At 41.8% G+C, this 23,515-nt stretch overlaps 1 protein-coding gene across 1 annotated transcript in view; it reads left to right on the top strand.

Annotated features, from left to right (window-relative positions):
• kif26aa (kinesin family member 26Aa) overlaps positions 1 to 23,515 on the top strand; it is a 119,790-nt gene that overhangs the window by 26,136 nt on the left and 70,139 nt on the right. The window contains exon 3 of the mRNA XM_077219438.1: positions 22,439 to 22,903. Within this exon, the coding sequence (XP_077075553.1) occupies positions 22,439 to 22,903 (465 nt within the window). The remainder of the gene's footprint in view (positions 1 to 22,438; positions 22,904 to 23,515) is intronic.

The following is a 23,515-nucleotide window of genomic DNA, read 5'->3' as shown; positions in this document are numbered from 1 at the left end:
TAGATCGAGACTCAATGATCTCGCAAGAGTGAGAGTCCCCTCATCCACACCCCAATCTAGCGCCTCCTCGAGAGGCTCTACTTCGGCTGGTGGCCAGGGTGATCTGAGGGTGACTGTGTGGAACAAAGCGCCGATTATTCGTCCGTGCCCGGCAGCACCTTCTCCAGTGTTGCAACCCGCGAGCGTTCAGGGGATCCCCGCGGGACCGTCCTTTGAGGTCCCACGGGTATCCTTTGGCGCTCCAGAGGAAGATGCGATGTCAATCGCAGCATCACAAGGCGGGTCTGATTCGTCTGGAAGTGACGACTCGTCACAGCTGCCACCTTGGTTGTGAATACGGCTGTGGCTCAGTCCGATCCAGAGATGACGGCCATGCTTTCCCGGGCGGTCGCGAGCATTGGTTTGGAGTGGAAGCCTCCACCCTGTCCTGAGCGCTCGCGGCTGGACGATTGGTTTTTGGGTGCAGCTGCGGCTTCCCGTCCTCAGCCTGCCCCAATACCTTTCTTCCCGGACGTGCATGATGAAATCTTGAAGTCCTCGAAGACTCCCATGTCTTCCCGCGACCGCTCGTTGATTTCATCCGCCTTTCCTCCCCTCGATGGGGCAGCCGCCTGTGGGAACACTGGGCTCCCCCCGGTTGAGCGCTCTGTTGCGATGCAGCTATGTCCTCAGAGTGCTTCTTCTCGCGGTGAGCCTAAGCACCCATCCAAGGCCTGTAGGTTCTCGTCTACCCTAGTGGCGAAGTCCTACAGAGCGGCGGGACAGGCGGCTGCCTCTTTGCATGCCATGGCCACTCTACAGGTCTATCAGGCCCAGATGCTAAGGGACATGCACGAGCCCAAGCAGCAGCAACCTCCCGCCCGGCCCAAGCAGCAGCCTCCACCCAGGCCCGGTCGCGGAGGAAGCCATAAGAAGGCGCCCCAGCCCTCTCCAGCCCCGCCCCCCGCTAAACGCCGGGCCAAGCGGCGCTCCTGAGACGGGCTGCTCAGGGACGTTGAAGGTTACTTCTCAGGAGATGGTAGCAGGACCACTCCTTCCCCCGTTGGAGGGCCGGGGGAGAATCTTTTGTTCTCCACTCCCCGCTGCTCACCCACGGGTGGGCAGCACCCTAATGTGGTTAAAGAAAGAAGTAACATTTCCATCACTTAGCACACAAAGTTCTCGGACGACACGGTGCGCCGCCCCCGAGCCGTGCACCCCTCGTCCCCCTCTGTCCCAGAGCCGGTCGACAGTGCGCGCCGTCCCCGGACCGTGCCGCTCTCTTCCGCCTCTGTCGCCAGCCCCCTGGCAGAGCAGACCCCCGTGGAACGTTCTTCCTTCTCTGGTCTCCTCTGTCAGGGCGCGGTTAATGACTGTGCCCCCACACCGGGCCGCTATGCCGTCCACGTCAGAGCCAGTCATTCCGCCCTGCTGCACCATCGGTGGGAAGTCTGTGGTCCGTATGACCCCGCTGGTACAGTTCTTGGAAGCCTGGCTAGAGCTTCCCCTCCTGTCCCGCTGGGTCGGACGGACGATCAGGCTCGGCTACGCGATTCAGTTCGCGCGGTCTCCTCCCCGCTTCAGGGGAGTCCGCTCCACTTTGGTCGGTGGCAACGCCCCTATCATGAGAGCAGAGATCGCCACCCTGCTGGCAAAGGGTGCGATCGAGACCGTCCCTCCGGCCGAGATGAGGACCGGCTTCTACAGCCCGTACTTCATTTTCCCCAAGAAAACCGTTGGGTTACGGCCAATCCTGGACCTGCGCGTGCTGAACCGTTCCCTTCACAGGCTGCCGTTCAAGATGCTCACTGCCAAACGCATTTTCGAATGTGTGCGGCTCCAGGATTGGTTTGCAGCAATCGACCTGAAGGACGCCTACTTTCATGTCTCCATTCTCCCTCGACACAGACCGTTCCTTCGGTTTGCATTCGAGGGGCAGGCATACCAGTACGCAGTTCTCCCTTTCGGGCTAGCCCTGTTTCCTCACGTCTTCACGAAGGTCGTCGCGGCAGCCCTTGTTCCCCTTCGTGAACACGGGGTTCGCATCCTGAACTACATCGACGATGGCTGATCCTAGCTCACTCTCGAGACCAGGTATGCGAACACAGGGACCTAGTGGTCCGGCACCTAGCTCGTCTGGGCCTTCGGGTCAACTGGGAAAAGAGCAGACTTTGCCCCGTGCAGAGGATCTCTTTTCTCGGTATGGATATCGACTCGGTCGCCATGTCCGCGCAGCTTACAGCGAGCGTACAGTCTATTGCCTTGGGGTTGGCTAGGTGCCTCCCGTGTGCATGGTCCCTCCCCTGAGCGACCCTCACATGTGTATTTCCACAGTAAGCCTCTTGAGCATGTGTCTTTCCCTTGGCAAGACCTTGCCACCCCTGGGGTTGAAATATTCCACCTGCGGCTGGACACCCCAGTGTTCTCCATATGTCTCCTTCGGGTCGTATGTGTATTCTCTAAGTCCCCCCCTCTGGGTTAGCAGTAATTGCATACTTCCCCTGAACTTTGGGATATGCTCCCCAGTGTACCTTGGTATTCCTTTGCTAAATAGGAGTCCTTCGTCCGTGCCAGTCTCACGACAGGGATCTCAGATTTACGCAGGGCACTGGAAGACAGCTGAGAAGGTGGCGTGATTAGACTGGTAACCCCATTCGTCGTCATCCGACGTAACTCGGAGTGACAACGAAAGGGAATGTCTCGGTTACGTATGTAACCCTCGTTCCCTGAGTAGGGAACGGAGACGTTACGTCTGCCTGCCACTTTCCGCTGTACCGCGGGGATCGCCTGAGCTCAGTCTTGGCTCCTCTGCGAAGAAACATATCTGCCTGTTGCCGGCGTCCTCCTTTTATACCCACGAGGTGGGGCGGAGTTACGTCATGCAAATTCCGCAGACCCATGGCATTTCTTTGCCATTGGCTTGTTTTGTAATACTCATAGTTGATAGGCTTTCTAAGCGAAACCCCCATTCGTCGTCATCCGACGTAACGTCTCCGTTCCCTACTCAGGGAACGAGGGTTACATACGTAACCGAGACGTTTTCCAGCATATTTTGTATATTTGAACCCTTTCCAACAGTGGCTGAATGATTTTGAAATCCACTGATGCTCCAGAAGGAAACACTCCTCGGCTCTTAATGCATCGCTCAAATCTTTTGAACAGGATGAAGATGTGTATTTTTTTCTTATTTTGTTTAAAGATCATATCTTTTAAAATTAGTACTGCCCTTCAGAAGCTACAGAAGATACTTACATTTTTCCCCAAAGACAAAATAATTACAATTTACCCTCATCTTCAAATTTAAAAAGTTTAATGTTTTGAATGAAGTCTCTTATGCTCAACAAGCCTGCATTTATTTGATCAAAAATACAGTAAAAACAGTAATATTGCGAAATATTATCACAATTTAAAAAACTGTTTTCTGTTTTAATATACAGTATAGGCCTAAACTGTAATTTATTCCAATGATTACCATTTTTAGCAGCCATTACTTCAGTCTTCAGTGTCACATGATCCTTCAAAATCAAATCATTCTAATTAGAAAGTTCAAAAGAACAGTATTTATCAATGCAAATCATGCACAAATTAAATAATATATACAATGTTATGCCACTTGAGGTTCTGTGATAATTTTATCCTTTTTTTATAAATCATACAGAACAAAATAAAACAAAAACAAAATGTGTTGATGGCGTGAAAAAAAAAAGTGTCAAATAATTGATAGTGCTAATATTTACAGATACTATAATACAGACTCATCTTTTTTACCATTGCATGTCCATTAATCACAATAATGAAATGTTAGCATATCTAGCCACCATGGCATTTTTGTATGCTTATCCAGCCACCATGGAGTTTTGTCTCTGGTGAGTCCAAACTAATGAGAGTGACCTTTGATTCTCTCTGTAGTCGCAGAGTCAGGGCAGGTAAAGAGCGGCTACACTCCTGCAGCTGAGCACAGACCTCAGATCAATGCTGCATTTGCATTAATCACTCCAGAGTGCTCAATCACGGCTAACACATGATGACTGGTGAATGTGTGAGTGGGAACATGTGTGAAGAGTGGGTTATAAACCGCCCAGGCTATGGAACAGAGCCAGGAGCTAATCAGGGTATTGCACTACGTTCGGAAACCCTACAAATCAGCACCTGTGTGAGAGAGACACCAAATGAGTGGAGCTGCATGTTAAAAGATCACAGGACAAACATATCACATAATCAGCACATCTGGCATTAAATGATCATGCGCAGGCCCAGATGAAATCTGCAGACTTCTGTTTGATTTTCGGAAATTTGAGCTATTTTGCGAAATGGATTTAAACATGACAAAATGTTCTAAAAATACTACGATATAACCTTTTTGGCAGCTTATGGATTAAAACCAAACCCAAATGGCATGGAATATTTAGAGATTTTTTTAATGATAGGTTCCGATTTCTATTAAAATCTGCTTTGCATAATTCTGTGGGTTCAGATTCAGTGTGTACATGATAATGAGAAATAAATAAAAACATAAAAAACAACAACACAGTGAAGATGCAGTCACACTAGGCTTTGAAAATGCAAAACAACTTTGGACACCGCAAATTGAGGTCAGAGTATCGACCTCTTCGATTTGTATGCTTATAATGTAACTGAATGGACCACAAAGTCTAGTGTGATCACACGTAAGCAAAAAGAAAGTCCAATGGTTACAAGAGATCTGAAAGAATCAGTTATAGGAAGATGTGAAGAAAACAAATCCAACTTAAGAGATATAGAGGTTTGTCACTGTGTCCTTTAGAGTTTGTCATTAACCTGAGGCAATAGGGGTCTGACAGTGGGGTGGGCTGGATCAGCTCGAGTATTTGGGACAGGTAAGCTGATAGAAGCACACTGAAATTGATTGAATAACAGGCTAAGTGAGCTGTGAAACAGATCAATGCAGTGGTTTGGTAGCCGTAATTCAGTTCTGTCCCTGAGCCTGCACCTCAATCAACTTTCATCGTCTGGCACTGAGATAAGTGCATCATATAAGTCACACTGAAAGTCTCACACATACACACACACACACACACACACACACACACACACACACACACACACACACACACACACACACACACACACACACACACACACACACACACACACACACACACACACACACACACACACACACACACACAAAAAGGCTATTCTTCATTGACAAATATCTTAAAATCTTAGCACAAAGCAGGAAGTCGCATAGACACTTTATCCTTTCACAGTGTTGCAGTGTAACTTCGTTGTTATATTATGCTCAAGAGAATGCTTCTGTACGGTACCACCACAGTTTATGCACCAGTTTGCCTAAAGAGGTCCAATACGCCTTGTCAAAGCTGGAATATTTAAGTTCTCACTGGCTTTATAACCCTCACCACACTCATTTTCAAAAGCCACTGGAGCAATAAAGCTGCAGGTTTACGGCTCTCTTCTCATGAGCTCTGGAAACCAGTGCTGTAGTAGAGCAGGGATACAAGCTGTCCAGTGAAGCAGACACGGGACAAGTCATTACAAATTTCCTGGTGTTATTTCAGCTACTTTGAACTCCTGATCACTGCTATGGAGTGTTAACTCGTCTTTGATTAAGTCACTTCCATCAGTCGTTTGTCCTTGTTGTGACTTCATGCAACCAGGTTGTCTATGCCTTACTTTCAACTGCCTTATCTCTTTCTCAGCCACAGCCTGCCTGGCGGTCACACTTTCAGATTAGTTGTCATTAGTGATTGCTCTAAGATTGCAATGGGAGATTTTGGTGTTTTGAGAGACGCACAGCAGCTGTGTTAAGGAGATAGCTCTATTCTCGCACCTGAGACTTTAAGCTAAGTTTACAAAGTCAGAATGTCATCAAAAGGAAACGGTCTGAAATAATTAAAAAGTTTAATAGACTTCATAGTTTTTTTCTGTTAGAGGAAAAAGTCATGCATTAAAAATCTGGTGTATTGATTTCTAGATTGGTATCTTGTAGATGAGCACACACTCTATTTTAGGGTTAAAAACACACAAAGGCCGAAAATCTGACTAATGTTGTACAATGGTAGATCCACTGTTTTAACTAAATGTCAAACAAAATATATGATTTTCACTGCATTTTATTGGATACATTGGATACACAATATTCAACCAAACAACATCTGCAGGGGGAAAAAAAGCCACATGCTTTTCTCAGAACTAATGTCTCTTCAGCCATTTATTTTAACCAGCCATTTCTTTAAAAAACCAAAGTTTTTTTTTTTTAATGAATCCTAAAGATCACACAGATGACTAAGCAAAGTATTTCAACCAACTGTCCAAGTTCATTTTAACAGTACAGTTTATCTATAGTTATTATATTTAGCAAACAGTTATTGTCACGGAACGCACAACAGCGCCTCCTCCTGGGACCACTAGGTCCCTCTCTCCTGCATACTAGGACCTCCCTTCCCTTCCTCCACCCCTGCTTATTATCTCATCATCATTGCATTAGGATCACCTGTGTACCCTCAGCTCCCCTTTATTTGGACTGCTCTGTTCTTAGTTTTTTGTGAAGTCTTTTTTTTTTTATTTTTATTTTTTTTTTTTACCAAACCTCTGTCACAGTTTGTATCTCTTGTTGCTCGTTACGTTGATTTGTTCTTGTGTGCCTTGAACTTGGATTTTGGACTCGTTTGTGAACCTCTGCTGCCTGCCTCTTACCACTGCGTGTTTGACCACGATTCTGGATTGCCCTTTTCAAGATTTGAGTTTGTATCTCCTTGTTCTCAGTTTGTCTTCTCCTTTAATAAATCTCTGCAAATGGATCCGACTGTCTCTGCCTCAGTGTCATGTATGATTAACTTCACTGTGCAATCAGAAATGCAAAGAACTTTACAATGACTTGTAAGATAATAAATAGCTCACAAAACAACATTTGTGGTGTGTTATGGGTTGTTAACATAAATTTGAGATCCCGTTGTTATAAACAAAGTGCCTCTTATTCTGTTGTTCTCAACCTTTCTGACACATTGTTCAACACAATATTTGAATTTGAATTTTATTAACAATGACCTCTTGAAATATTCAATTTGTGATTCAAGAAATTCCAAGAAGTGTATGTTTTTGAATAAGTTATTGAATGGGAAAACATTTATTTCATTTTACATCTTGATTATTTGCATATTCATTTATATTATTTAAATATAAATAAAGTAATCATATGGTCCCCGTTAGTCTTACTGAGGCCCTTACTATTACTATTGTAAGTACTTACTATTGGGCCCCCGTTCCATGGTTGAGAACCACCAGTCTAATTGCTTCTCTAATGTTGAGGTCAATCCCATTTACTTGTGGTCAAGTATTTTGCTACTTATCTTTTACTGCACTTGCAAGAATCTTTTAAAGTAGAAATTCAGCTTGCAGCTTTTCTGATTTATTTGACTGGGCCTAGTGTGACATTTACCTGCAGCATATAAAATAACTGAATGCTTGAAGTTTATCATCTCATTGACATTCTAAAGTGCTTTCTCTAAACAGCAGAGTTTTATAGGTGGTCTGGTGCATTATTGTTAATGTAGCAGAGACTTGCATAAAGACGATTCTCATACAAACACTTGGTGAAAAGAAGGAAATGTTCTTGAAGAGAGTGACAATTTAATGTGAGTCTAGCAGAATTCACGCAGATAATGTGAGAGCCAAAGAAAGGAAACTCAGCTGACGGCCTGCTGAAAAACAGAGGCAACGTGTGAGAGGACACAACAGCAGAGATTTAACAAGTACAAATATTTAGCCATAACTGTTTTCTTTAAAAGGAGGTACCATCACTGTCAATTCCCTGTAAAAACAGGAAACTACAGGCGGACACAGGGAGGAGTGAAACTGTTCATTTGATCTCTGTTGACTGGGGGCCTGGTATATTCAGCTTTGACCTTTTTGGCTCAAAAACAAGTTCATAAAAGACGAAACCTGTGGTGAGGTACCTAAAATAGGTTTTGACTGTCTTGTTGACATGGAACATTGAGTCGTGTCTCCTGCTGTTGTGGTCCTGCTGCTCTTATCCATCCTCCTCATTTTTTTTTTTTTTGAAAACAGATTTTAAACTTGCTAGTTTTTTTTTCCCAGCAATGAGAGAACAGGACAGGAGTTGATAGCTGTTTGCAAACAGAACATTTATGTGAATACAGCAAAAGAAAACAATGTTGTGTCTGCTTTAGCTCATTTTCACTATCTGTAAGTACTGTATTTCCAGTGAAGACTGATAAATATATAAGAAGCATAAATGGATGGAGAAGCATAGGTTACTGTAAAGCTATGTCTTAGTTGATGCGTATCTTGGCGAAAGCCGAGTACAAATCAGCATGAAGTTTTAACATCTACTCTCGTGTAATGGAAATCATGAAGATCTGGATACATCCAGTGACTGCAGTGAATACTGCTGCTGGCAACAAGGGAAAGACCTTGTGACAGCCTGGAGAGACAGCTGACAGGAGGAAAGAGACCCCAATGGGGCTGGTAAGGGTTAGTTACCCATGTCGGCAGTATCCAGCTCTGTGTTTACAGGATGCTGGAGACACCCGCCCAAGGCTTATGAGAAATTAAAGAGAAAAATCCCCGTAGAGTCTGCGAGAGCAGGGGCAGAAGATGACTCAATGTTGGACAACATGGTTAACGACGTTGGAATGGAAACGGATATGAGTATGGAGAGTACTTCACAAAAGACTAGTTCAGGTTCTGCAGTTAGCAAAGTCATTGAACTCCAAGCTTGTGTCTGTGGCTGGAGCAAGGCGACAACGGTCAGGGGGTTGAAGATTCATCAAGGGAAAATGAAATGCTTGTGGGAGAAGGGACAAGGGCCTCGCATTGATCAGTACTTCTTACGAAGTCAGTCAAGTCAGTCAAATGAAATCCAGCGACAGGAAGCAAACCACAGTTCGCAGGATATCAATACCCCTGTCATAGAGGAGATGAGGGTTTGCACAGTTAGTGATGAACACATTGATACTTGGTGAACCCGGTCAGACTAACCAGCATAAGAGAGAAAAGAACCTTAACGGGCATAGGCCTGGAGTTAGATGGCCAAGAGCTTGTGAGAAAACTGCATGGAACATGGTAAACACAGATCTATGCTTTGCATTGGAAAGATTAACTGGTACAGTTGAAAAGAAGCTGGATAAATTTGGGGACATCATTTACGCATATGGAAGTGAGAGGTTTGGTGTGGATAAAAGGAAGGAAAAAGTACAAACTACTCCTGCTGTATCTAGACGGCAGCAGAAAATTGAAGGGTTAGTTTGAGAAATTAGACAGCTGAGGAAGCAATGGAAAAAAGCAGAACAAAGTCAGAAGGAGGGACTCAATCTCTTAGAATCTCATAAAAATCTCATAAAAGATAAGCTTGCAACATTACGCAGAGCTGAGCGCCTACGGAAACGCTACAAAAAGAAGGATCGTGCGGGGGACTAATTTCTATAAAGACCCATTCAAATTCGTAAAGAAGTTATTCACCAGTGAGAAAAAAGGCACTTTAAAAGCATCTAGGGTTGAGCTAGAGAGATATTTGGAGGAAACGCATACAGATGCAAAAGGCATGAGCCTATATCAAATTCCGTCAGATATCCCACCAATCAATCCACCAGAATACCAAAAGGAGGTCTGTGCACCTAAGTGGAAAGAGATAGAGCAGGTTGTGAGAAAGGCAAGGACTTCATCATCTCCAGGGCCTAATGGCCTAAAGTCTTTATACCTAAAGAAAAAGATGCTACAAGCATCAGCCAGTTTCGTCCTATTTCACTATTAAACGTCGAAGGTAAGATTTTCTTCAGCATTATTGCGCAGAGATTGTCAACCTACCTATTAAAGAATAGCTTCATTGACACTTCAGTTCAAAAAGCGGGCATTCCATGGTTCTCAGGATGCTTAGAGCACATCAATGTTATCTGGCAACTAATTCAATCAGCTAAAAAGGAGAGGAAGGAGCTCCATGTGACATTCCTGGATTTGGCTAATGAATATGGTTCAGTGCCACATGAGCTCCTTTGGGCAGCGTTAGATTTTTTACCAATGTCATGAGTACCAATGTCAATAACAAATTTAGTGAAAGCCTATTTTGGAGATTTACAATTTAGATTCTCAACTCCAAAATTAAGCACCACATGGCAATGCTTAGAGCCACCATTTCTCCACTGGGTTTTACCATGGCAATGGAAGTAATCATTAGGGCATCAAGATGGGTTGTAGGAGGAGAGCGCTTGGCTTCTGGGATGCGACTACCACCAATCAGAGCATACATGGATGACATGACAACCATGACTACAACAGTAGCCTGCACTAATCGGTTATTGGGGAAGTTAACAGATAATATAGAATGGGCACGAATGCAATTTAAGCCCTCTAAATCAAGGAGCATCTCGATAGTTAAAGGAAAGGTAGTAGATAAAACATTCTTCATTAATGGCGAGGCAATACCAACAGTTTCTGAGAAGCCAGTGAAGAGTCTTGGGAGATGGTACGATGGGGATCTAAAGGACACAGTTCGAGTGGGAGAAGTTAGACGACAAGCAGTGGAAGGGTTGAAGAGCATAAACAGCTGCGCTCTACCAGGCAAACTAAAACTTTGGTGCTTTCAGTTTGGTCTACTGCCAAGGTTGCTGTGGCCACTGAATGTGTACAAGGTTTCTTTGACAACAGTGGATAAGCTGGAAGCGTTAATAAGTTCATACATCAGGAAATGGTTGAGAGTTCCACGCTGCCTCAGCAGAGTGGGACTTTATAGTAAAGGAGTATTGCAGCTGCCAGTCTCTGCTTTAACCGAGTAGTTTAAGTGTGCCAAGGTCAGACTGGAAATGACTTTAGCAGAGTCACGCCACAAATGTGTAAGGGAGGCAGCCCCTGTGGTAAAAACTGGTAGAAAGTGGTCAGCAAAGAAATCTGTAGTAGAGGCAAAGGCTGACCTTCAAATTGGGGATATCGTGGGACAGGTACAGCATGGAAGAGGGGGTTCAGTTCATCTCCTAAATGGCACAAGGCAGGCCCAGCTCAAAGGAGGAAGCTGGTAGTTAACGAGGTGCGAAAGCAGGAGGAGAGGATGAGATGTATAAAGGCCATTTCCCAGGCCAAGCAGGGAGAGTGGATGAGATGGGAGAGTGTGGAACAACAAAATATGGGCTGGCAAGACCTTTGGTCAATGGAAGAGAGTAGGATCAGTTTCCTTATTAGGTCAACATATGATGTTCTCCCATCACCGCAGAACCTAAACCTCTGGGTAGGAGAGGATCCCTCTTGTCCTTTGTGTTCATCACCTGCCACAATAAGGCACATTTTGACAGGGTGTAAGGTGGCTCTTAGCCAAGGTCGGTTTACTTGGCGCCATGACAAAGTATTGCGATGTTTGGCTTTAGCATTGGAAGGCAAGCATAGTATGACCAATAAGTTGCCGCCTGTTCTAGCAAAACATTACACGCAGAAGACAATATTCCTCCGCCCAGGCGAGCAACAACCAAGAAAAGGTGCTAACACCAATTCTCGCCCAGGACAACTGGAAGCTGCTAGGGACTTTAAGATGCTGGCTGATCTTGATCAACGGCTTATTTTTCCACCTGAGATTGCCACCACTAACCTACAACCAGATATTGTTTTGTGGTCTGGATCAGCACGCATTGTTCAACTGATAGAGTTAACAGTGCCATGGGAGGATGCAGTAGATGAGGCATATGAGAGGAACAAACCGCGGTATGCTCATCTGGCCACTGAAGCAGAACAGCGAAGATGGAGAGTCCAGGTTTATCCAGTGGAAGTGGGTTGTCGAGGTTTTGTGGCACACCCTACAACCCGGTTCCTCAGAGACGTCGGATTCAGTGGCCAAGAGTTGCGTCGCACAGTAAAGAACTTATCTGAAGCAGCAGAAAGGAGCAGCAACTGGCTGTGGTTGAGATGGAAAGATTCTAGCTGGCTGTGTACAGGCCGCCATGCTACGGTTTCGTAGAATTCTTGAAAACTTGAGGAGTCTGTTGGTTTATTTGTATAGGTTGTATAGTATTTACAGTCATTACGTTCCTGTGTATATTGCGTGAATGACGGGTGGTTGGGCAGATATTGTGTTTTGCGGTAGGTGATGCCATACGCAACCGTTGCCACTGAAACTGCATTCTAACGCACCAGTGGGGCTCGACAGCCTTAGTCAAACGGGTTGGCGCGTATGGTTGGGTTGCGGAGAGATTGTGAGATTGTGGTTAGGTCTCAGCAGCAGGAGGGATGTAGAGGTCTGTAAGCTGGGCTGAGTTGAGTGGGGGACGGAGGGGCGTGACTCTGGGACGCCAGAGTCACTGTCGAACCCTCTTGAGGTGTCGTGGGCTAGTCGACGAAACACTGAGGACGGAAGGTGCCCACTTGAAGACCCTAGAGATGTCCCCTACTCAGCTCAATTCAGACGGTTGTCATGGGGGGACCGCACTGTGGTTGCAGCCGTTGTGTGTGCTGACGCGTGTTAACACTAGACAGAAGGAGATTTACATCACCATATGGAAAGAAGCGTAAATGGATGGAGAAGCATAGGTTACTGTAAAGCTATGTCTTAGTTGGTGCTTATCTTGGCGAAAGCCGAGTACAAATCAGCATGAAGTTTTAACATCTACTCTCGTGTAATAGAAATCAAATCAAAAATATTACCAAAAAGTGGACATCACAAATAAAGCTAAATTGCATGTTGATTACACTTAATATGTATGTTCGGCACATGATTGATGTAAAAGGAAGAGCAAAACAGTTTAAAATGAATCATAAAAAAATTCCAGTCACTCTTTGTCTGCGTTTAAAAAGTCTATTTGGAGCACTTCAAAATCAGGTTATGAAATATATATATATATATATATATATATATATATATATATATATATATATAAAGGATTATTAGGAGCACCTGTTCAATTTCTCATTAATGCCATTATCTAATCAACCAATCACATGGCAGTTGCTTCAATGCATTTAGGGGTGTGGTCCTGGTCAAGACAATCTCCTGAACTCCAAACTGAATGTCAGAATGGGAAAGAAAGGTGATTTAAGCAATTTTGAGCATGGCATGGTTGTTGGTGCCAGACGGGCCGGTCTGAGTATTTCACAATCTGCTCAGTTACTGGGATTTTCACGCACAACTATTTCTAGGGTTTCAAAAGAATGGTGTGAAAAGGGAAAAAACATCCAATATGCAGCAGTCCTGTGGGCGAAAATGCCTTGTTGATGCTAGAGGTCAGAGGAGAATGGGCCGACTGATTCAAGCTGATAGAAGAGCAACTTTGACTGAAATAACCACTCGTTACAACCGAGGTATGCAGCAAAGCATTTGTGAAGCCACAACACGCACAACCTTGAGGCGGATGGGCTACAACAACAGAAGACCCCATCGGGTACCACTCATCTCCACTATAAATAGGAAAAAGAGGCTACAATTTGCAAGAGCTCACCAAAATTGGACAGTTGTAGACTGGAAAAATGTTGCCTGGTCTGATGTTGGCTGGAAAAATGTTGACTGGAAAAATGTTGCCTGGTCGATTTCTGTTGAGACATTCAGATGGTAGAGTCAGAATTTGATGTAAACAGATTGAGAACATGGATCCATCATGCCTTGTTACCACTGTGCAGGCTGCTGGTGGTGGTGTAATGATGTGGGGGATGTTTTGTTGGCACACTTTAGGCCCCTTAGTGCCAATTGGACATCGTTTAAATGCCACGGCCTACCTGAGCATTGTTTCTGACCATGTCCATCCCTTTATGGCCACCTTGTACCCCTCCTCTGATGGCTACTTCCAGCAGGATAATGCACCATGTCACAAAGCTCGAATCATTTCAAATTGGTTTCTTGAACATGACAATGAGTTCACTGTACTAAAATGGCCCCCACAGTCACCAGATCTCAACCCAATAGGGCATCTTTGGGATATGGTGGAACGGGAGCTTCATGCCCTGGATGTGCATCCCACAATCTCCATCAACTGCAAGATGCTATCCTATCAATATGGGCCAACATTTCTAAAGAATGCTTTCAGCAACTTGTTGAATCAATGCCACGTAGAATTAAGGCAGTTCTGAAGGCGTATTAGTATGGTGTTCCCAATAATCCTTTAGTTGAGTGTGTGTGTGTGTGTGTGTGTGTGTGTGTGTGTGTGTGTGTGTGTGTGTATATATATATATATATATATATATATATATATATATATATATACATCCACTTTTAATGATAATATTGTGTATTGCCTCTTCAAATTTGATCAATTACCTTCAGTGGTAGAAGTGGATTACCCATAGAACTGAACAGAAGAACCAAGTATAGAAGTCTTGAGAACGTTTTCTATAAAGGATGACGATATTATGACTTACTAATGCAAAGTCATTTTCAAATCATCTTTGTGACTATACAGATACGCCATCATTCTAGAGCGTGACACTATGCTCTAGCATATCAAAGTAATACATTCTACAAGAACAGTGCAGAGTTTATTCTGACAGTCAAATATCATTCAGTGTGCTCTGTGCGTCTCAAAGAATATTACTTAAGAGGAAGTCATGTCAACATTCCCTTTTTATCCTGCATCAAAGATGTCTTTTTGACCAAAAGCACACTTAAGTGTACTTAAGCACACTTGTGTATAACTACTGCTGATAAAAATCTTTTCCCCACTTTAATCCCTTTAATGTTTCAAAGTGCAGTTATATGCTCATAACATTTTCTACACATAAAAACTCTGCTGCTCTTGTTGCCAGAAAATACTAATAGTTAGAAACAGGCATATGTGAGTAGGATAATATTTATGTTCAAAGTATGAAATTATTTCAGCACCATCTGAAAAATTAATTTATTCCATTCATTTATTATGACTCATTCTGCTGAATGATTGTATTAATCATGTGGCTAATTGGCTTGGCTGATATGCATCAGTGGGACACTAATGATTCTTATGAGAGTGCTACATTTTTCAATAAGGGATGACATACTTGCTCCATAATCACTGCTGGAAGGATTGTGTGTAATGTTAATTAAGCCCTCTAAAGTCTCTTTATTTGACCACAGAGCTGAACCAGGGTGAAACAAATCTTTCTATCTCGATTTCGGTTTGTTTGAAACAATCAAAGTGACACCAATGGCTCCAATTTTTAAAAACACAGCTTATAGATTTGATTCGGCAGCTCTTACCTAATCTTCATGATTTTCTTACATTCTCATTTTACCTGTGTGTATCAACTAGCGCATTATGCAATAACCTACACAGAGGCAGCATTCCTTTGAATGCATCAGTGATGTATGTGTGTGTCATGTCAATTACGTAACATTCTCATTACATAGACAGGAACTCGGCTTTGATACGGATGACTTGGATTGCAAGAGAAACCCAGGATAAACAAGTCTTTGCTAAGTCACTGTGGTGGAAGAGTGGCTGTTTTTTTTATTCCTGCTTCATTCCTTCTATCCTTTACAGAACTAAATCCCTACTCTGGTGTTCTGTCAATTACATCGTTTGACAATATCTGTGGGATGTACGGTGAACTTTTCTGTGACTTTGCTCAAAACAAAGTAGCAGGCATGCTATTCCCTTTCCCTTCTTAAGAAACTTTACTTGCCGCACAAGTAATTTATGAACACTGCAGTCATTTTTTAATATTGTCAGGAAAACATTTGTGAGTGACAATATTATACTAATTAAGAAAAATCTTTGGCATAAATTCTACTCACCAGGGATACTATAATTGCAAATAAATTACTCAAGTAGCATGGTATAATTTGTCTATCTGCCATAACCTGTTTGTTTACAATTCTCTATGAAATTAGTCTTTTAAATGTAAATTAGACAAACAAGGTTGGTAGAAATGTTTTGGGAGTCATAATAAATGGCATTTCTATAGACGGTCACTTGAATGTGTAATATAGGCCCACCCACATGTAATCAAATGCTGTCATCATCTCTGGGCTTGCTCATGTTAATGGGAGATTATTTGGCGAGATGTTATCCTAATGGGGCATAATTGCTCTATTAAGTGCCATCATCACAATTTCTCCCTGCATCTCATAGTTAATTATGCCAGTGCCGTCAACGCCATTATCTTTGGTATCATTGGTGCCGTATGACCAATCAGAGACTGATGACTGACTGGGAAGGAAGTTTTTAAATGCTTTCACTGTCAAAGAGACAAATTATACTCTAAAGACATGACAAAAAAAGCCTTGATGAAAATCTTCAGTAGATATTGGGAGGGATCCTGGAATTTATAGAAGTTTCAGCAAGTTAGTACCAGAATTGGAGAACAGCAGGCAAGCAATTGTTTTAAAACTATGATATTCAATCAGAACTGGCCTGTGGGTCGTGGACCACCGGTTTCTTCTGTATTATGACGTACATCCACGTGTTTAAGGATTATTGAAAAAGATACATTGATACAAAGATACAAACATTGTTTACAAGCAGTTTTTTCCATGGTTAAACAATTGATGAGACATGATACATGAGACATGATACATTTCAGTAAGTTGTGTACTGTTATTTTCAACATACATTCGTTCATGTTCATTCATGTTTATTTCATGCTATAACTAGTGGTAAAGAGGAAGGGATGATCCGTTCCTGTGTCGCTTAAATTGAGGTGCTACAGCAATCATGCCATATTAAAGAGCACCAGAATGGTATTCTTTGAATTTCTTAATAAAATTGACAGTTGTCAGTGTCTCTTTGCTCCACAAAATGTAATTAAATTTGAGGTTAAACCACTGGAGTTACATGCAGGGGCGCGGCTAGAAATATTGGGTCCTATGAAAGAATATGAGGTTGGGCCCCCTACCCCACCCATTCCATTAATAAAATCGATCTCTGGGGGCCCCAAAAGTGTGTGGGCCCTTAGAATCGTCCTAACTTTTCCCCCCTTAGCGGCGCCCCTGGTTACATGGATTACTTGTATTGTGTCTTAACTGCCTTTAAAGGGTAAGTTCGGCGTTTTACAAGTAAATCCCTGTTTTAAGATCGTTTCTGATGAAATCGAACGGTTAAGATTTGGACAAATGCTGCTGTCCCGAGAATTTTAGGTTTTTGTGTTAGCACCTGTCTGTGTGAGTGTGAGTTTGTGTGAGTTTCACGTCTTTGTAAACTAAAGTTTAATGCGTTTATATGAATGATTGTTCCAATGCACCTATGAAACCATTGTATAGGTGGGGGGGGTGCTAACACAAAAACCTAAAATTCTCGGGACAGCAGCATGTGTCCAAATTTTAATCTTAACCGTTCGATTTCATCAGAAACAATCTTAAAATAGGGCTTTACTTGTAAAACGCCGAACTTACCCTTTAAAAGTGGTAATTGCTTAGGCTGTCATTGGAGGGACAGAAAGCTCTCAGGTTTCATCAAAAAGATCTTCATTTGTGTTCAGAAGATGAATGACAGTCTTACGGGTTGGGAACAACATGAGAGTGAGTAATTAATGACAGAATTTTCATTTTTGGCGAACTAACCCTTTAATGTAGCTTTTATATAGCCAGTTCATGTTGTGGACAGGATTAATTTACATTACTAATTAGAGTCTCTTATTTGAAGTATTTCGTGACACATGCATAATTATTTTTTTAATGAGTTTTTTTTATTAACATACACTTCCATTGAGGGATGGAAGGTTTCACTGGGACGAGATTCACAGATACACAGGTGTTTGGATGAGAAGACTGCTGCCATAAATATGCAAAGAGGCAAATAAATGACGGTTGTCGGGGGGGCAGCCCTCTTTCTACTACTTGATATAATCTCATCAAGTTTCATAATATTTAATACAGTATTTTTAATAGTACTGGCCCTTTTTATCTTTTGCTATTAATGGTAATCTTTTTGCTGTAGTAATCACTTATCCTCTATTGTGTTGGACAGTTTACTTTAGAAATATTTGTAGAAATGTTTTTTATATTTGTGTTGTTTTAATCCTTGTACTATGCATTATTCAAAAAATTTCTCTCTTTCCTCATAAAAAAACCCAAACTGAGTTTGTGCTGCATTTGAGAGCACAATATATTCTCCTCTCAAAATGGATGTTTTAGCAAGGCATTTTGTTGAAATCATTTTGCATGACATTTTGAACATCTTTTCTTGTCTTTAATATCTTGATATCTTACCATTTTGAAGTTTAACATCAGGTCTTTTTGCCTTTTCTGAAATAAGCTGCTCATTTCTAGACTTCTGATAGAGGAGGATCCAGTCTCCCCCCGACCTCCAGCATACAAAGCACTCCGTCTGTTGCTGCTTATGAGGATAATTCTCAATTGTGTGTGTGAGGTGATTTACAACACTGCTTTGCGAGTAAGTAGAATTGTCTCAAGAGTAGTTCAGTCAGTTGTGGTCAGACTGCATACCAGAAGCCGTAGCTTGAGAGATCACGAGAACTTGTACTAGTCAAGAGACAGGACCAGTCAAGTTTTGTCAGCCAGAATTATCAGATCGCAGGTAATTAAAAAAACCTTGTCTTTATTGTGATCATTCAAACAAAGTACATAAGTATTGGATTCAGGGTAAAGGTATATAGATCTTGTGTTTATATTTTTGTCAGTTTTGCTTGGACAGGGTTCTGTTATAAGTGGGACGCTGCAATATCTGGTATTTTTGTTGAGACTGTGGCTTAGAATGAGTTTAAGAATGCTGACCACAAGACACATCTAAATCTAATTTATCTAGCATAGATGTATCATTCACTGTCTACTTTATGATATCCCAAAATTTTGTGCGTGTCACTTAGCAGTTGGTCAAAAACAGGGTCTGCCACGGCCGTTGAATGGATAACATTTATGGATGTATTTAACTGATGCATCACCTCAATGCTTTTTGAGTGTCTTTTGCATGATGAGCATTTTGAACTATTAAGTAAACATTTTTGGGATTCAGAAACTTTTTCAAAGCTGTTGTAAAATGCAAATAAAAACATCTGCAATCCCACATTGTGTATGAATGTGGGAAATTTCTTGGTAAAATTATTTTATTTTTATTTGAGAAAATATTTATTATTTGCATCCAGTTAAAATAAGGTAATTTTTTAAAATGCGTAGAGGGCCCAGGTGTTCTTTTCCATTCTACTGCCCCTCACATTCACATTTTTAAACATAAGAGTGTCATAAGAGTGCCCATATGACTGTGTTCAGAACGTTTCATAATATGAATCTTCTCAAACTCATTCCAGTCACTCGAATGTGCCCTCTTACTGTGTTCTGTCATGTACACTGGATTTCGCCCAACATTTATAACACTCCTTACTTATTCCTTGCATGCCTTCCTTCCATTTCCTGTTCCTCTCCTCTTTTTCCTTCAGTACCTCCATCATCTGTCTGTTACCTAACTGAACAGAAAATTGCAATTCACCAGCAATTTTCTCCTCTATGGAGCATGGATGAAGCCTTCGAAGGAAGGCCTCAGTTCTCTCTTAGCCTCATATCTAGCACTGCATCATAGTCGACAGCCTCCGCAATCCTATCTTTTATTTAACTGTATGTCAGTATGTCACACTCCTCTTTGTTTAAGCTACGCCTTTATTTATTTATTTTTGTGAACAGGGAAAGGTAGTCCATCACCAGTAATGCCTACCAGGTAGTTTTTCAGATTTATTGCAGGAGCAGTTGTAGATCTTACATTTTTCATCCCTTTCACTTTCCCCATTGTGCCTTATACGGTTTGAAAAGAAAGTCACTGTTGGTGGATGGTTAAGGTGGGGGAAATAATCTATACAGCACAATATATCATGATAATTTGGACATATCATTACTTGGACACCAAGTATACATTTTTTTTCAGGGCCTGGATTTTGGCTTGGGGTTGCGATTGTTGTGCAAGTAAGGATAGTAAGGTTTTTTTTGTTGTAAACCTGCTTTTGTAGCAAATACATTGAATTGAATGTGCATACGCAGTTGAATTTTTTATTAAATTGCCTCTATTGTGCTTTTTCGAATATTACCTTTCATGCAGTGTGTAATATAGCTGTTTGTGAATGTAAAGTTTTAAAGATCAAAGCGCATGACAAATAAAAATATTATCTCCTAAAATATATAATCGTATCTGAACTGCTGAAACGAGTCGTCAGCAATTCCAGTCTCAATTCCTGTAACACACCTATGCAACAATGTAACAAATTTGCATATTGTCAGCCTATGGTTTTCATTGGCTGCCCGTGAACGACTTCTACTTTGACCCTCCCACAAATACTGTAGTCGTAACTCAGGCCTGGAAGAGTTTGGTTCTTGTTGTCAACATGTCGAGACAATGCTGTTTTGAAGATGCACTTCAAAAGTTTGAGGACTCGTGCTGGAATTGATACAGAGACATATACAGAGCTGAAAATCAGATATGGTAATAGACGTTTCATTTCCAAAACGCGGTAGACGAGCCACGAGAATAGGCACCATCTTTCTCCCCTCTAGTGACAGCCCTGCTCAGCATATCACAAAATGTTTAAAATGGCAACAATGTCATGTTCTGGCTTAAGAATTGTTAAAATAATCTATTGTGAGGTCTCTGGTAATTCTTATCCCTTTAGTGGATGGGTACACATATTTAATGTTGTTGTCATCACAAAGTGTGCCTGCTCAACCTCACCCTTTTGTCCCGTCTATGAGAATTCAGTGGCCAGTGCGAGCACATGTGGGGTGGGGCACAGAGGGCACGGGCTCATAGCAAGGCATTGACTCGTGAATAACCACTTGCGTGTTTGCCTAGGAGGACACCAGAAGCCACAGACACAATAAAGGATGCAGACGGCAGCCTGGCTTTAAATCTCTATACAAAGGAAGGTCCTCTCCAATAGCACCGTGGTGTGACTAGCACTTTACAAGTGCAGCTTGTGTCTGTTGAGTGGGCGGATGGACTAACACACGCCATGTTTGTGCTTCCATCCATGTCATCTGGTAATTTTGCATTCTGCAGCTGTCATTTTGCATTATTACAATTAAAAGTGTTTAAATGTACACACAAATCTTCTGAGGACATATGTTGCCTGAACTGCTCCAAAACCCTTTAATGACTAGACTCTTCATGTTTCTAATAGAGACGTAGAGGACATTAAAACCTTTAACATACAGTACAACCGTCCAAAAGTCAAAAGAACTATATTTAGATATTTTATGGTTGTTTTTTTGCATGCTTTTATTTTATATTAGATGTATTTCAGGGAATTTTCTTCTACTGCAATTTATTATTGTTTATTTCTTCTTCTTATTATAATTTTATACTTTTTGCCTTATTTTAACACCTTTCAGTCAGATTTTCTATTCTATTCTATTCTATTCAGTCACAAATAATTCACTTTCGTTCCCAGCAGCATTAGCAGTATCATTTTCTGTACTCTCAGTCATTATAGTATCTGTTTTCTGGACCAGGCTGAGGACTTCCTTGTAAAGAAGTTAGCCAATCCTGTTAAACGAATAAATGTAAAGTCAAATGCCCATAGGCAGCTCTAACAGGTTGGAACGGTTGCTTGCATACCGACTGAAGCAGATTGAAGGCATCTGGCATGCCAATGTCGAATGGTTTCCCCCCTTAGTGAATGAACCTGCTGTAGAAGTCCTCCAGTCCCAGACAAAAGCACTTAATCATGGTATAGTGTTGTGCTGAGGTCGGGGCTTTGTCGCCTGACCTCCATTTAACTCCCGCAAAATATACACTTAGAGTGTTGTCAGCATAAACTTATTATTACAATCCTTAAATCGAGCTACACACAGTATTGCACGGAGAGAGCTTTGATTTTATGTTTTTTTAAAAGGAGCAGCTGTTAGAAGCGACATTTATTTAATAAAGTTCACCAAAAGTTTACCATCATTTATATATCTTCATCTAAATATTTTTATTGGGCCCATACTTTATAGGATCCATACTTTTACACTTTAAAAGTATTTAGGGAACTTTTAACCAACTAATGCTGGTTCATAGTTTAGTTTTCATTTTATTTTTTATTTATTGTTTAGTAATTTTTGTATGAGGTTTTGTAGGTTTGATTCGTTTTTTTTGTTTATAGATATATGTGTGACTATTTAGCTTTATTTTTATTTCAGTTTTAGTAAACAATAATATCACAAGAGAGCGGTTTATATTTATTATCGCTGTTGTTGTTCTAGTTCTCTAGTTATGACATCAGTATTGTATATGTGTAAAATAAAATAAAAGAATAGCATTTTCTTCCCTCATGAAACATTTCATTTACATATTTCTGAGGATTTTAAATGCTTGTTATTGTAGTATATGTCAACTTGTGGGCTTTGTTGCTGCCACTGGTTCTTACTTGAAAGCTTTTACAGCATCATACTGTGTTGCATATGATTGACAAGCCAATCAACTATAAATTAAGGCCAGCTTTGTGAATAGAGAATATTAATGCACAAGCTAAGAAAATTTAATCAGTCTTTTAATTTAACCAAAACGATGCACGAACAAAACCAAGATTTATTCAGCAGCTGTGCTGTAATTACTTGTCATGTTGCTGACTTTCCTTGCAGGACCCAAGCTTTGCAGCATTCCTCCTTGACAAGCTCCAGACTCTGGAATGGCCTCCTCGGGGCTGCGGATCCCAGAGCAGCTGTGAAGTGTGTGGAACCCCCCTTCACCACCTGAGGCGCCTGGCACTGCACTCTGCCCTGGGGCTGGCGTTCGAGGACATGCCTGACCTGCAGCCCGGACCCCTTTCTGGCCTGCTGCCACCATGTGTTTCATCCAACTGTGCCATCTCACCCCATGCTTCTTGGAAATGGCCAGCACATAGCAGTCAAAATCTCACCGGACATCCTTGTGGTTCCATATCCAGGGAGAAACCCCAGGGTATGGGTTGGAGTCAAGAAGGAGCAGCGAGAGTGGGTGGCAAACGAACCTGTTTAGCCACTGTCACACCACTTCCTCTACATGCACAACACTACCTGGAGGGAGTGTGGCATGTGACAAGTGCATCAGAACATCTTCGGCCATTGGTAAGAGTAGCTATTGCATGACTAGTTAATGACGAATTATTATTCATGAAGCTATACAAACTGATTATTCTACTTTTGATGCTAAAAACTATTTACTGAAAAGTGCTGGTTGGAAAGCAAGTATTTTCACCTTTTCATAATCAGGGGTCTCACTTATAAAACTATGCGTAGGATCCTTACTAAAAGTGTACATGTGCCCGAAAGCCAAAAAAGGTGTGCTCCAAAAAATATTCAGACTTATAAAACCGTGCATACGCCAGAACCTGCGCAAAATTCCATTTATAAATCCCAGTAAGCGGAAGATTGTGCGAACATGCGTCTCCACCCTGAAATAACCATATATGGAGCTTACAACACCTAGTTTTACTATGCATATATCATCTGCATGTAATTTGCATATGCATTTTTATCCATGTGATACCATGTTTAACGGTACAAGACATTAGGAAAATATGACATATGGATGTCCCGTCACATTAAATTGCTAAAAAATCATTTAGTAGCTTATATCCTTGCCTTGTTTTTGAATAAATAAATCAAATAGTCTAAAATACATTTCAGAGAAAGTTTTTCTCAATCTTTTCCACTGGCCAAATAGTATTATTAATTACT

The sequence above is a fragment of the Siphateles boraxobius genome, unplaced genomic scaffold, assembly GCF_051911475.1.
Source record: "Siphateles boraxobius isolate OS27281-9 unplaced genomic scaffold, OSU_SipBor_1 8, whole genome shotgun sequence".
Classification (NCBI taxonomy): domain Eukaryota; kingdom Metazoa; phylum Chordata; class Actinopteri; order Cypriniformes; family Leuciscidae; genus Siphateles; species Siphateles boraxobius.
Note: the sequence above shows the minus strand (reverse complement) of the source record. Positions and strands in the feature narration are given on the sequence as shown.